At 39.7% G+C, this 15,539-nt stretch overlaps 1 protein-coding gene across 2 annotated transcripts in view; it reads left to right on the top strand.

Moving 5' to 3' along the window:
- LOC132393238 (X-linked retinitis pigmentosa GTPase regulator-like) overlaps positions 1-15,539 on the top strand; it is a 71,841-nt gene that overhangs the window by 34,493 nt on the left and 21,809 nt on the right. Inside the window, exons 12-13 of one of the 2 annotated variants that reach the window (XM_059968240.1) lie at positions 2,022-2,119; positions 7,072-7,137. In XM_059968240.1, coding sequence (XP_059824223.1) covers positions 2,022-2,119; positions 7,072-7,137 — 164 coding nt within the window. The remainder of the gene's footprint in view (positions 1-2,021; positions 2,120-7,071; positions 7,138-15,539) is intronic. The other variant, XM_059968241.1, reaches the window with a different exon arrangement.

The raw sequence follows: 15,539 nt of genomic DNA, 5'->3' as shown, positions 1-15,539 counted from the left end.
AGTCTGATATCTGTCACTCTTCCCCACAAGGAGGCTATTTGCAAAGACTGACTGGAGTGGGATTAGTCATGGGATTAATCCTCTAACCTATACCAGCTAGTTCATGTGTAGCATTTAATTCAAAGTTCAAAGGTTCATTTATTAACAAAGTATACATGTCTGAAATTCTTTTTCTCCATGTAGCCATGAAACCAAGAAAGAAAAGAAAGGCAGCATGGTCATCAACCCCCAAATCCCTCCTTCCCCACACACAAAAAAGCAAACAAAAACAGAACAGGCTCACCGACTCCCAAATCCCACACACCCACACACAAAAAAACAAGAAAGATTGTGCGAAAAACACAGAATACCAAAAAACCCATACAACTGAAGCAAGACCAAAACGTAGAAAACCTGGGCAACATTCTTCCTCTCCATAGCTGCAGTCTCCCCTCTCCATACAGAGCGATCCCACCAGTGATAAAAGTCAGTCTTCCCTCTCCGTACAGAGCAATCTCACCAGTGATAAAAGACATTTTCTCCTCTACGTGCATTGTGATCCCACCAGCAATTAAAAAAAAAGACAGTCTCCCCTCTCCACGAAGAGCGAGCCCCCAGAGATAAAAAGGCATTCACCCTCTTTGTGCAGAGCAACTTCATCAGCGATTTTAAAATAAGTCTTCCCTTTTTAATGTTTTTATTTCATATAGTTATTTCATAAAATTAATGTTTCTTTTCTTTGTTTTAAAATTTAATAATATTTTTCAAAATATTCAAAGCAATTGATTGTCTTTGAATGGGAGATTTGCAGACTTGTAGAATTTGTAAATTTGTAGAATTTTATTCTGGCTTACTTAGAACCATTGAACCACAGAACATTACAGCACAGAAACAGGCCTCTGCACCTGGGCCATATCCCTCCAAACCCCTCTCAACCATATACCTGTCCAAGTTTTTCTTAAATGTCAAAAGTGAGCCCATATTCACCACTTCATCTGGCAGCTCATTCCACACTCCCACCACTCTCTGCGTGAAGAATCCCCCCCTAATGTTCCCTTTAAACTTTTCCCCCTTCACCCTTAATCCATGACCTCTGGTTTTTTTCTCCCCTAGCCTTAGTGGAAAAAGCCTGCTTGCATTCACTCTATCTATACCCATCATAATTTTATACACCACTATCAAATCACCCCTCATTCTCCTACGCTCCAGGGAATAAAGTCCTAACCTATTCAACCTTTCTCTGTAACTCAGTTTCTCAAGTCCCGGCAAACATCCTTGTACTTCTGTCCTATGTCTGAATTATTGTTCTCAAACAATCTTATTGACAAATAGTTCAGAATTTCTAGAGTTAACTTATTATGATATATCTTTAAAAAAAAGTTGAAATAATGTCCTATGAAATTAATTAGTTTGGAACCTGTTTTTCATGTATGGCATCGCCATCAAACCAACACAAGCATTAAACTACGATATACCAAGAGCTTATTATTTGTGTAACACATACAAAAGGCTGGAGGAGCACAGGAGGTCAGGCAGATCTAAGGAGAGGAATAAACAGTCTGCGTTGCAGGCCGAGACTCTTCATCAGGTTTGGAAAGGAAGGAGGAATAAGTCCAGAGTAGGAAAGGGGAAGGAGTACAAGTTGGAAGGTGATAGGTGAAGGCAGGGGAGGGGGAAGGTAGGTGGGTGGGAGAGAGGGAATGAAATGAGAAACTGGGAGGTGGTAGCTGGAACAGGTAAAGGGCTGAAGAAAGAATCTGATGGGAGGTGAGAATGGACGATGGGAGAATGGGAAGGAGGAGGAATGGAAGACGATAGGCAGGTGAAGAGAAGGGGTGAGAGAGGAGCCAGAATGGAGAAAGAGAAAGGGGAGAGGTGAGAAATTGCCAAATGTAGAGAAATATTATTTGTTCATTTTTGTGCATTCCTTAAGTATGCTGACCAAGCACAGATTAAATCAAGTTGATCTGGGGAGATTCTGAAATTCATCTACATTTATTTGGATCAAATATTAATCAAATGCATTCAATTATTTCCAAAAGACAATGAAATCAGAGATGTCCAGGAAAGCTTAAATGAAGAGGAGTCTGAAGAGGAAAGTGATAAAGGTCTCGGTGACACAATAGATCCATTAAACATGGTAAGATAAAGTAATGAAAGTGTAAAAACATAATGCATGGTCAAGAGTTTATTGTGGAACTCTGATAAACAATTGGCAAATGAAATTAGGAGAGGTTAGCTTTTGGTAGGAATAATAAGGCCACTTGTAAGTTGTAAGTTAATAAGTTAGAAGTATTCAGCAATCAGGAAATAGAGATAATTAAGTTGGAAATTAATATGGCCATGCTGGAAGGATAGTGATAGAGGTAAATTTTAAATTTATCTTGAAACTTGTTTAGGTATTACTTGAATTAAAATGCACAAATTAAAGAAAGTGCAGAGCTGGTTTACAGAAGTTCATAAAGTTCAGTGAAAGATAGCAAGATAACCAAGAGGAGACCAGCTAGTTTTTAAAATTATGTGTGGAGTTGGCTGTATGGGCATGGGTGTTCTGCATTGGTGAAGATTATGAAATAAATAATTATGGTCTTGAATACTTAGTGTGAGGGCCCATTCTCTCATAATTTTATTGAATAAGTTGATGGTAAAAGACTTAGTGTGTTTGCGGCATCTACCGTAAATTCTGGTGTATAAGCCGAGAATTTGCCCCTAAATTTTGGTCCTAAAATTAGGGGGTCGGTTTATACAGAGGGTGCCAACTTTGGAAAAACGAATACACGGAAGACAGGTCATATTTATTGGCTGTTTTTGAGTCAAATTGGTTCCACTGTTGACGCATGAATTCTTTGGTTTGTTTAAACTCGCATCTAGTGGCTGGAGCACGGACATCAAACCACCGGGGATGACAGCAATGTCCGTATTTTCAGCTTTCAATGTTGCTTTTGTCTCCCCTGACAAGTGTGCTTTGAACACGTCGCAGACAAGTAGCGACTTTTCCTTCCTGACACCTTCAGGATGTTAACGCCACACCTCTTTAACCCACTTCAAGCAATCCCCTTCGTCCATTCAGCAGCATTCTTGAATGTAAACAACAATTTTCTGAGCAATCTTCGTTTTTTTGTCTCAACACAAGATCACGTCTATTCATAAATTGGGTGCACCAACTTCGCGTAGCTTTGAAATTTTCACTGACCTCACGGTGTTTTCCATCCCAATTCAATGCTTGAACTCGAATCATTTGTCTGGTAACAATGTATCCAGACGATCGCTGGTGATTTACCCACTATAAAACTTTTTCTTCCAGTTCTGGCCACTGGCATGTTTTTCTGCAGTTTGCAGCGTGTCCTCTGCCTTTCTCCACTCTCTTTCATTTACACTAAACTTCTTAGCAGCTGCAGAATTATTTGTTCTTTTAGCAAAATCAACAACCTTCAGCTTGAAGTCAGCATCGTATCACATTTGTTTTAATCTTTTGTACATGGTGGTTGCAAACTCAGTACTGAGTACATGTACTGATCCCGCCACCCTGTGTTATGTTTTAATGAGATTACGATGGGTGCTAAATGATTTCACGGGGGTTACATTTCAGAGGATTCTTTTCCATTGGAAACCTAATCCAAAATTTCTCTCCCTGATTTATTTATTAAGAATTTGCCTATAATGCCCTACAATGTGTAGGCCTGTTTTCTTAGCAGGTTCTGGTTCACAAAATTTCCAGGGTCCGGAGCCGGCAAAGCTGAGTACCGGTATGTGAGATCTTGTGATCTTTTCTGGTTAAATCAAAAACCTCTACAAAAGGGGTCAGCTTTTACAAAGGTAACATGAAAAAGTCATTTTTTTAACCTTGAAAATGGGGTGGGGGGGGGGTGGTGGTTGGTTTATACTCCAGGTCGGCTTATACTCCACAATATACGGTATGACAAATAAACTTCTTGGGCTTCCAAGTAGGTACAGGTATCAATCGACACCTGTACCTGCTTGGAAACCTGATGCCTAATCGGTAGTTGTACCCATTGATGACAATTTGGAGATTAACTGATAAAAACATGACCAGCCAATGGGCTGTACTGTATGTCCTCTTCCCAAAATAAAGGTTCTATGTAATTATGTTAGTAGTTCGAAATGGCTTTGCAAATTAAATAATGGGAAATTAGCATTGCACAATAAGTCATGCTTCTCAAGTACTAATCTGCAAACATCCTCTAATTGTTAGAATGCTTCATATTTGTTTAAATAAGGACAGAAAAATCTGGTAATGCTCTATATGCCAGACATTGTCTGCAGAAAGAGAAACATAGTTACTGTTTCAACAGGACTGAGAACATAAGAGATAAATTAGTTTTATGTTGCAGAAAGGGAGGGGGAGTAATGGACAACGCAAAGGGAATACAGTGGATTCAGGTTAATTGCGACACATGGGACCAGTACATCTTGGCCCAATTAAGTGGCTGCTCCAATTAGCGTTTTAAGTTTAGGGGAAGCTTTAATAACATCTTTAATGTCCTCCAAACACAGAACATGAAGCTTGGTAAAAGACATCACATCGTTACATCATCATCTCAGACCAGCCTCTTAAAGTGAACCCGAACTCAATGTTGGTGTTGTGAATTATGCATACGTTTCCATCTACTACATAACCTTACAGAACTACCATTTTACTGAGCAACTTTATGTATTTAAATGAAATACAGAACAAAGTAGGACACTACCAATGCTACTACAGTACTATAAGACTGTGTATTAGTTCCTAATAGGTACTAGACAACTGGGTGACCCGTTGGGGCACCCTTTGAGAGAAAGGTAGTGCAGTCTGATGTGACATTAAATTTTCTTGAAAGCTATTGCTATCACTTTGCTTTGGAAATTGAAGAAGGAAAACTCAGTTTATTAGAAAAGAAAGACACGTCGCTAGGGAAATATAGCTCTCCTCATTTAACAAAGGACACTTTTGATGGCAACATTTCTGGTTGATTTGCCCCCCTTGTGCCTTTTGTTGTCATTCTGGACACATGCGGTCCTTTCATCCACCATCTCTTCATGTCTTCTGCTGTTTGTTGTTTGTCTCTGATCCTGAAGATGTGTCTTTCTCATCTCCTTTGTCTCTTCCTCCCCCCTCCTTCTATGCCTGTTTTTGTCATTCTGGAGACGTGCAGTCCTTTCATCTGCTGTCTCTTCATCTCTTCTGCCATTTGTCTTTCTCTCTGATCCTGAAGTTACGTGTATTTTTCAGCTCCTTTGTCTCTTCCTTCCTCCTCCTTCTATGCCAGTTGTTGTCATTCTGGAGATGCGCAGCCCTTTCAACTTCGTCTCTTCGTCTCTTCTACCATTTGCTCTTTCTCTCTAATCCTGGAGTCGTGCGGCCCTGGCCTCATCCGATTTTTGTTCTCTCCCTCTCCTTGCCGCTTCCCGATGACGTTTGGTGTCACCTCTTGACCATAATGTCCCCCTTCTCTTTCCACGCGGCATAATTAGGCCAACCATATTTTTTTACCTTAATGCTGGATAGAAGATATGAAGCAGTAACACCAAGGCCTTCAGGATGCTGATTATTCTTGATGATGTGGTTGACGCTATCCTAAATGGATGTGATATAGTCACTGCTGTCCTTTGACTGCAGCAAAGGGTTTCATGAGTGTCTCGAAGTACATCATTACAATAAGATTTAATTATGTCTTATTGATGGGTGACAGTTAGATCTGTCCCAATCCTGCACATGCTGAATGTGACTGCTCGAAATTCCCAGCCCTTATGCTCCAGTTGGTGTTGCTGCTGAGGCTGGCCGTGTGCATGCTTCGTGGCGTTATGTCCCGTTTCTATGATGGCGGATCGGCTAATTGGAGATCACAAACCTTCAAACAGACAGAGCATGAGAGTTTTAGTAGTATATAGATAGATAGATGGAGAAATTTGTCCAATGTATGCTGCTGGGTCTTTTGTTTGACAGTAATTGAAGAAAATCAGCTTAGGCAGCTAGTGCAGATAATGTTTAAATGTTCGTATTTTACAGTCAAAATAAAAATCAAAATGATCAAAATCACTGCTTTTTGAATTGGCATCAATCAGCCTGAATGGATAACGTAGCACAAGCACACAACAACTGATGAAATTTAAAAAACTGTTTGCGCTAAGCATGGTGTAGTGTTTAATGGCCATGTGCACGCGACTGGCACTAGTTAGAAACTGTTTGGCAACTGACTCCTGTCCCAATTAAGCAACATACTGTCCCAAATAACCAAAGGGAATTCCAACTATTTTCTTGATAAGTTCTTTATTCTTTAAAAGCAGCTGCCCCAATTAACCAATATCCCAATTAAGTAGAATCCACTGTCTTTCTGATATAATGAAGCTAGGATTGCTGAGGCAATGCCACTGTTTATGGAGTCATATAATTAATAGATTCAGAGAAGTTAGAAAAGAAGCAGAGACTTCTAAACACTGAAATTTTGTGCCCTCTTATAGAAAGCCTGATTAACTACTGTCAGGTGTTTGACTTAGCAACTTGTTTAAAAGAACAGTGTACATGTATTATGTGCAAAATATGAAATTTCATTTCAAATTAAATCATACCTTAAGAGTTTCAGTGACTCTTGCAATGATTTCTTCTAGTGTGCATTGGTTGCATGCAGTTGAAAAAATTCTTTAATGCTTGTATATTTTGTGCTCATCAATCTTAGTGGTGTGATTGAAAAGCTATGAGTGAATCATTAAAAATCTGCAGATGCAGGAAATCTTGAAACAAAAACATAAAACTTTGGAAAACCCAGATCAGGCAGATTCTGTGGAGAAAGAAGTTTAGTTCATATATCAGATCAATGAACTCATTAACTCTGTCTATAGGCTCTGCCTGACATGCTGAGTATTTACAGCATTTCTGCTTTTATTTCATTTCTTCTCAGCAATCTAAACCTTTAGATTTAGAATGGCTTTAATTAATAATCTGCCGAAAGTTCATTTATGGTTCTGAATTCTATATGAGTTTCCTTGCAGTTGAAGTTTGAAGTCTGATGTATTCTATTTGAGAGGTAGGTAGTGCTAATGAATTGTATAAATAAAAATTATCCTAATTATCCTAATCCTAAAAATTATCTCTAGACACATACAATGATGATGAATCCTAAAGACAAGACCCTGACCTTATCACCTGTTCACAAGGAACAGGTAAGTGCAGTGCTGATTTCCTTGGAAAACAATTTATAATATTGGGAATTGTTCAATGTAACATTGAGAAACTAGTGCTATAACATTGGCCCTTATATCTGGTATTTAACACTCCATTTAAAATATAGTCTAACAATTAAGAATGCATTTTCATTTAGAGGTTTACCCTATAGGTTCTAAATAATGTAATGATGCTATATAGTTCTGAATTCAGTGTTTGAATTCAGAACTATATAGAACACAACATATGATGTAAAGCTCTCTGATTCAGAAATGGCATAACTTTAAAACTAGTTGTTGCCGCCATTTTTCAATATACCAGAGATAACTATGATTCTCCAGTGGACAATGTCCATGGCATTGTCACTGTGTAAACATTCTGAGGTAGTTACGATATAGCTGTCAATTCTCTTCGTGGTTCACAGTGAGTCATGCCTCCTTGCTGGTCCTGCTGGATGCAACTACTTCCCCATGTAGTAACTGAATGACGTGAACACCAATATGAACCACAGTTATGGATATATTGGCGACATTCTTGACAATAAGTGCTTTAAGCTATTGTGTGAAAAATCTTACTGCTTTTGCTTAAAATAATTGTAGAATGATGTTATTTATGCTGACTTAATGTAATTATTATTTTATGAGGCTTCATTGTAAGTCCTTGTCTCCTTGCCAAATTGAACAATATTTGTTGCCTGAATATCTAACAATTATAATTTTTATCAGAATCCATCTCTTTTTGTCTCAATTAACTCTATTGATAATATGATTCTATTCAATTTACTTTCTTGCTCATTCTTCTGTCTTATTATTTGGTTACCATTTAAAACACAGAACTTGTTTGGGCATATATTCATCTTTTGCCTCTAATAACCTTCTTTATTTTCCTTTTCATTCATTGCTTTTCATTTGGAATAGAAGAAAGGTAAAAGTTCTGGTAAGGTTAATGACAGTGATAATCAGGAAGTCAAAAAGCCCATGAAAGCTACACAGCAAGCTCAGTCTCCAAGACAAAATCTACACACGAGTGTGCTTGAAGCAATTATAGAAGGAAACCATATCAAATGTAGCACCAAAGTCATTATCAATGAGAAAAAAGCCTCTGGCAAAAAAAATATAATAGCCAAAAAAAAACAGCCAACAAGAGCAAACGATAAGCACTTGTATATCCGTGGTACGATAAATGAAAGGCAAAGTAATGATGAAAACATTTCAAAACAAACTGAAGAAGCAGCAGCAAAAGAAGGAAAAGTATTAAAGTGTGTCAGCAAAAGCAATGGAGAAGACAGTAGTAATGTCAGGAAAGGTTTACATGGTCATACGGACTATAGAATTAATAAAGAAAATACAAGAAAGAGTATAAAAGACTCTAAATCAATGAAATGTTTACTACTAAAAGAGGAATTAGATAAAAAAGAGAACCAAGGGGAACAAATTAAACCCAAGTTTGTGCCTTGTGAAGAGCAGGTATGGGGTGATTTAGTAGGAGAAGTAAATGCAAAGACAGGAGAAAATAAATCACAAAAAAGCAATCTGAAAGTTGTCATAAGAGGAACTGAAAGGACCACTATTGAACATAAATTAATGCAGGAAGGCACAGGTACAGAAGAAGGAAGAAGAAAAGAAACTGAAGAGTTGAAGGTTGCATGCAGAATATTTTCTAGAGATACGGATGGAGATGAGAAAAATGGTGTATGCAGTCAGGAACAACATGTGGAAAGTATCGTCTTCAGTAAAACTAAAAGTGAGGAAAAGGCTGAAGAAATGGGAGATGATACTGCAGAAGTAATTTATAACCAAAGGGATATAACTGATCAAAACCAGACAGAAGCAAGAGAGAGTTGGATAGTAGCAAAGGAAGAAATTGAAACACAGCATGAAGATGATATTGATGAAGAAGATGGGAATAAAGCGAATGAAAGAAAAGACAAGAGTACAGAAGCTAATGTGGACAAAAAGACTAGAAGAAACCGAGTTTATGAAAGAGACTTTCAAACATATGGAGATCAGATGAATAAAGTGGAAGTTCAGAGTAAGGTAGATAAACAGGAGGAGGAAGAACAGCAAGAAGGTGAAAATAGAGTAGAAGAGAAGGAAAAAGGTGTGAACAGTGATGACGAGAAAGATGGAAGAAAGGAAGCCCTTGAAATGGAAGGAGAAGGAAAGAGCAAGGAAGAGAAGGAAACTGAGGACAGGGAAGATGAAGAAGAAGAAGGTCAGAGTGGGGATGACAAGGAGGATAGAGAAACCAAAGCATGTATAAACAGAGAAGGTGAGAGTTACAAAGATAAAGAGAAGAAAGGTGAGAGCAGGGAAGTTAAAGAAAAAAGAAACAAATGCAGAAGCAAGTTTATCAAAAGCACTGAAAATAAACTCATAAAAAATGAGAGGGAAGAAAACAGAGAGGAAAAAGAGAAAGAAGGTGAAAGTGGGGAAGAGACAGAGGAGGAAGAAGATGAAGACAGGGAAGAGGAGGTAGGTGAGGAAGAGGGGGAGGGCGAAGATGAGGATGAGGAAGAAGAAGGTGAGGAGGATGAGGAAGATGATAGTGAGGAAGATGAGGAAGAAGAAGGTGAGGAGTATGAAGAAGATGATGGTGAGGAGGATGAGGAAGAAGAAAGTGAGACGGAGGATGAGGAAGAAGGCGAGGAGGAAGAAGATGAAGAAGTTGAGGATGAGCTGGAGGAGGAGAAAGATGAAGATGGGGATGAAGTGGAGGAAGACGAAGATGGAGAACAGGAGGAGGAAGGTGAGGGTGGAAAAGAGCAGGGGGAAGAGGAAGGTGAGAGCGATGAGGGGAAGGAAGAAGGTGAAGATGAAGATGGGGAGGAGGAGGAGGAGGAAGAAGGCAAGAGTGGAAAGGAGGAGGAGGAAGAAATAAAAGGTGAGGGCGGAGGGGAAGAAGAAGGTGAAGGTGGGGAGGAGGAAGAAGATGTGGCTGGGGAGGAGGAGGAAGAAGAAGGGGAAGGTGGAGAGGAGGAAGACAGTGAGGGTGGGGAGGAAGAGGAGGTAGAAGGAGATGGGGAGGAGGAGGATGAAGATGGCGAAGGTGGGGAGGAGGAAGAAGGTGTTGGGGAGGAGGAGGAAGAAGAAGGAGAAGGTGGGGAGGATGAAGACAGTGAGGGTGGGGAGGAAGAAGGAGATGGGGAGGAGGAGGAGGAGGAAGAATGTGAAGGTGGGGAGGAGGAAGAAGGTGAGGCTGGTGAGGAGGAGGAAGAAGAAGGCAATGGTGGGGAGGAGGAAGAAGGTGTGGCTGGGGAGGAGGAGGAAGAAGAAGGGGAAGGTGGAGAGGAGGAAAACAGTGAGGGTGGGGAGGAAGAGGAGGTAGAAGGAGATGGGGAGGAGGAGGATGAAGAAGGTGAAGGTGGGGAGGAGGAAGAAGGTGTTGGGGAGGAGGAGGAAGAAGAAGGAGAAGGTGGGGAGGATGGTGGGGAGGAAGAAGGAGATGGGGAGGAGGAGGAGGAAGAAGGTGAAGGGGAGGAGGAAGAAGGTGAGGCTGGTGAGGAGGAGGAAGAAGGCAATGGTGGGGAGGAGGAAGACAGCAAGGGTGGGGAGGAAGAGGAGGAAGAAAGCAAAGGTGAGGAGGAGGAGGAAGAAGGCAAAGATAGGGAGGAGGAGGAAGAAGGTAAGAGTAAGGAGGAAGAGGAGGAGGGTGAGGAATGCAAGGGTGGGGTAGAGGAAGGTGAGGGTGAGGAGGAGGAAGAAGATGAAGGCAGGATGGGGGAAGAGGAAGAAGGCAAGAGCAAGAAGGAAGAGGAGGGGGAGGAAGAAGGTGGGGTGGAGGAGGAAGAAGGCAAGGCAGGGGAGGTGGAAGAAGAGGAGAAGGAGGAATGTAAGGGTGGAAGGGAGGTGGAGGATGGCAAGGAAGAGCAGGAGGAAGGTGAAGGAGGGGAAGAGGAGGAGGAAGAAGATGAGGGCAAGGAAGATGGTGAGGGTGGAGATGAATGGGGAGATGGTGGCAATAAATGGGGGGAGGGTGGTTTTGGGAAAGCAGAGGAGAAGGTAGAAGCAGAAGGTGAATTTGGTGAAGAGGAAGGTGAGGCTGGTGAAGAAGGGGGCAAGGAAGGTGATGGTGGAAGTGGGAAATATGAACTTGCAAAGAATAGAAGAGAAGTTGAAGATGAGGAAGGGGTGAGTTTTGAAGAGGAATCTGATGCAGAGAATTTTGAAGAAAACAAGTGTGGGGGAGGGAGAATTAGCAATGGAGGGAATGATGATGAAGCTGAAATTAATGAAGTAGAACATCAGGATGAAAAAGATGATGAATTTGCAGAGGGTGTGGAGGCTGAAAGCATTGAAACAGATAATGAGAGAATAAATCAATCTGAAGGTAACATGAGAGGCAATGATGAAAGACAGAAACCCAAAACTAAAAGAAGCAAGTTTGTTTTGAAAGAACACATGGGTGGAAAACAAAATCAAAATGAAAAGCCTGGTATAAAAATGGGGAAATCTAACTCCAAGCAGTTTTGGAATAATGTGCTACCTCATTACTTAACACTGAAATGAGAAATGAAACCAAGCATATTAGAAAGTTATACGTTGTTCGTTGTGCTCTGCAGTTGCTCACAGTACATAAGTTGGGTAAACACGTGCCTTCCTGCTGCTGTTCACTCCTAATTCAAAATCTGTATTCTTCTGTTTACGTTTCCTTTTTTTGTCATATATCTTTCATGCATTAACACGTGTTATTTATTGACCAATGGGGTTTTACTCTTTGTGATTTTTTTTTACGTGGTATGTTTTTTTAATTTCTAATGTATCATTTTGCACATCACACATGTTCCTTTTATAATTTATTAGAGTTGTGCCTTTTAATATAATGGTCCAGAAAATGAAACAGAATAAGTGACATAGGTCGGTATTATTTTACAGGAACCAAAGCAAGAAAATGAGATCACATTACGCCACATTTAATTTTAGCTTTTCATGAATATGATAGGCTGTAAAACTGGATTTTGTTTTAATTCTGTCAATTTCTTGTGGAGTGGCCTATGTTAAAATAATGACAAATGTATCACCGTGTCATAAGATGAAGTGGCTTAGAAACCTCTCAATCAAATTAGCATTTGGCCTAAGGAATGACAAAATGTTCGAAATGGTCTGAAAAGGAGCTGTTAGACCAGAGTCTGTAAATTGCATTTAAGGTAAGCTGGATAGTAGAACATTAAAGTCAAGGAATCAGTAGACAGTAGCACTTCAAGAATTTTAAATATTAAAATGGTAAAATCTGAGTGTCAGAATATAATCAGAAACCTAACTGTAAAACCCAAGTCGCAAAGACCACCTAAGCCAACAGATACGAGCAGGTGAAGGATGTTAATAGTTCACAGCAGAATAATGATGAGCTCCACTGGCCGCATTGGATAAGTGTCCAAGAACGAATGCCAATGGCAATAGTAACATGCAGTAAACAAACCTCAAAAATTAAGAGCAGGAATAAAAAGTATTTGTTTCAAATACTTTTATATCTGAAATAGTTATCAGACCAAGAGCACTGAGTGATGTATAGTAGAGGGGATAGTTGAAAAAGCAAAATATGACAACAGTATTTCATAAAGTTAACTTGCCTGCTCCTGCATTCACAGTCTTTCTATCCCCTCCCCTCAGCCCAAGTAGAATATCTACAATTTGAACCATTCCTTGCCTCACAAACAGGGCATTCCAACAAAATTCCCACAAAAAGCAGACAGTGCTTTAATTCTATACTACCAATAAATACAATTTTTATGAATAATATATAGAAGAAAATGTACACTAGTATCTTAATAATTCTGTGCTACCCGGACAACTGATATGTTGCTTGAGAGTGCAACATATTACCATTTCAAAAGTTAGATTGTTGCAGGGTTTTTTTTACAGTTCAGGAGAAATGTTTCACAAATATGATTTCTATAAGTTTACCTTTGAATAGCTGCCTTCCAAGCAGAATATACAATGGAGCTAATCTCACAATAAAATGTTTTTGATTGTACAAGGTAGAGTAGCATTAGTCAAATTAATGATGACATGTACTGTAATTGAGATTTATTCACTTGGGACATCTTGCAGGCTTTTTCGTAGAATTTACCTGTGTCATCCAAAACACCATAGGAATGCAATAGAAAATCTTTGAATTCTGCAGTGTTTCATGAAATTAAGCAGCAACAATCTGTATTTGTATCTGTTTATGCTTAGAACTGTTGACAGAGTTACTAATCCATGTGTAAATAATGTATATATTTTCTTACTTTTATACATCAGCAAGAAGTTATTCACATTTCGCAAATAATGTTTGAAATTAAAATCATATATTGTATGCAATGGATTCCAGTTAATCAGGGCAGCTACTTATTTGGGATAATTCTTAAAGAACAAAAACTAATTGACAAATAGCCGTGATTTCCTTTGTTTGTTTGGAACACTGTGCCTCTTAATTGGCACAGGAGATTGTTGCTGAACAGTTTCTAACAAGCATCAGACACATGCGCTTGTGTGGTCATTAGACATTACACTATACTTAGAGCAAACAGTTCTTAAATAGTGTTGGTTGCCTGTGTATGTGTTCAAAAAGCAGTGACACTCCTCTTGATGTATTCTCCCTAACGGAAACTGAAAGTCTCCCTAATATGGCAGAGATGCTCCAAAGGGAAACCAGAAAAGACTGCACACTGTCTTGGGTCTACATGCCACACAAAATGAATGGAATGTGCAGCAGAAATCCCAGATCCCCCATTTTTAACAGTGCCTGGATGAACTTGCCTTGATGGAGGTTGCTTTAAGTGGGGATTGAGAGTTGCTGTACCATCCAAATTGAGAGCTAGCGTGTTAGAGGAGCTACATACCAGTCATTCAGGTGTAGCCAAAATGAAGGTGTCAGCTTGGTGTTTTGGTGATCAGCGATAGATCAGGAATTCAAGGAGCTTGCCATGCACTGTTTAGGATGCCAACATGTCCAGAAGATGCCAAGAACAGTGCCTCTCCAACCCAGGAAATAGCTTGCATTGCTCTGAGAGAGGATTCATCTGGATTTTGCAGACCTTTCATGGGCACAAATTTCTTGGTAGCAGTGGATGCAGTTACAAAGTGGCATGAAGTATTCCCAATAGCCTCCACTACATCCTTGCACACACTGTTGATGTGTTGATAAGTTTCTTCTCAAGGACTTGTGTTCCAGAACACTTAGACAGTGACAATGGACCTGTTTGTTCCAGAACAGTTTCATTCATTCCTGAAAATGAATGCAGTAAGACATATTACATCTGCTTTGTACTGTTCAGCAACAAATGGGTTGGCAGAAAGGTTTGTCCAGAGTCTAAAGAACATACGTGAGCAATGTAAGCAGAACACACTACAATGACACTGAATCAGAAGCTTGCCAATTTCCTCCTTTCATATCGCAATTTCCTCCTTTCACTGCGACCAACAACCAACAATATGCTGCTCCTGTATCTTTCCTTGTGCACATGCTTGGATCTCCTCAAACCCAATCTCAGAAGTAGTATGCAGGACAAACAGCTGAGACAAAGTGAAGGCTTCTCAAACAAGGATGTTTGATATTTCACTCGTGGAGAAGGAGTCATGGTGAGGGGCTACAGAGATGATCAAAAGTGGATACTTGGGAGAAATTAAGGACAGAACGGAACCTGTTCTGTTCCTTGAAGGTTGCATCTGGGGACGACGCGTTGATCAGTTGAGGAGAGCATAGTCAATTGTTAAAGAAGAAGGGTGTCCAAAGTTGTTAGAACTTCTTCTTGCAGTCCCAGAGTCAGCTCCTACAATCACCATCAAGGAAGCCCCAGAACCTGAGGTTGTTTCACAGCCATGTCTTACATGCCAAGAAGAGTGATCCACCTTGTCAGGAAAGATGTTATTCCACAAAAGTGAGAAAGCCTGTTTAGCAAATAAATCTTTAGGCCTCAATGGACAATTTAAAATTTACAATGCTGTGGATGTCTATATAGTAGTTGTTTTATATGTATGTATGTACAGTGCCTATAAAAAATATTCACCCCCATTGGAAATGTTCATGTTTTATTGTCCTACAGCATTGCATCAGTGACTTAATTTGGCTTTTTTGACACTGATCAACAGAAAAAGACTTTTGGGTCAAAGTGAAAGCAGATCTCTAAAAGGTGATCTAAATTAATTACAAATATAAAACACAAAATTATTGATTGCATAAGTATTCACTCCCTTTAATATGACACACCAAATTATCACTGGTGCAGCCATTTGGTTTTTGAAGTCACATGATCAGTTAAATGGGGATCTGTTTTTAGAGACCTCTGTGCAGTCAAGGTGTTTCAATTGATTGCAGTAAAAATACATCTGTATCTGGAAGGTCCAACTGCTGATGAGTTAGTGTCATGGCAAAAACTACACCATGAAGACAAAAGAACACTCCAAACAACTCTGCAAAA

The sequence above is a fragment of the Hypanus sabinus genome, chromosome 4 (genome assembly GCF_030144855.1).
Source record: "Hypanus sabinus isolate sHypSab1 chromosome 4, sHypSab1.hap1, whole genome shotgun sequence".
NCBI lineage: Eukaryota > Metazoa > Chordata > Chondrichthyes > Myliobatiformes > Dasyatidae > Hypanus > Hypanus sabinus.
Note: the sequence above shows the minus strand (reverse complement) of the source record. Positions and strands in the feature narration are given on the sequence as shown.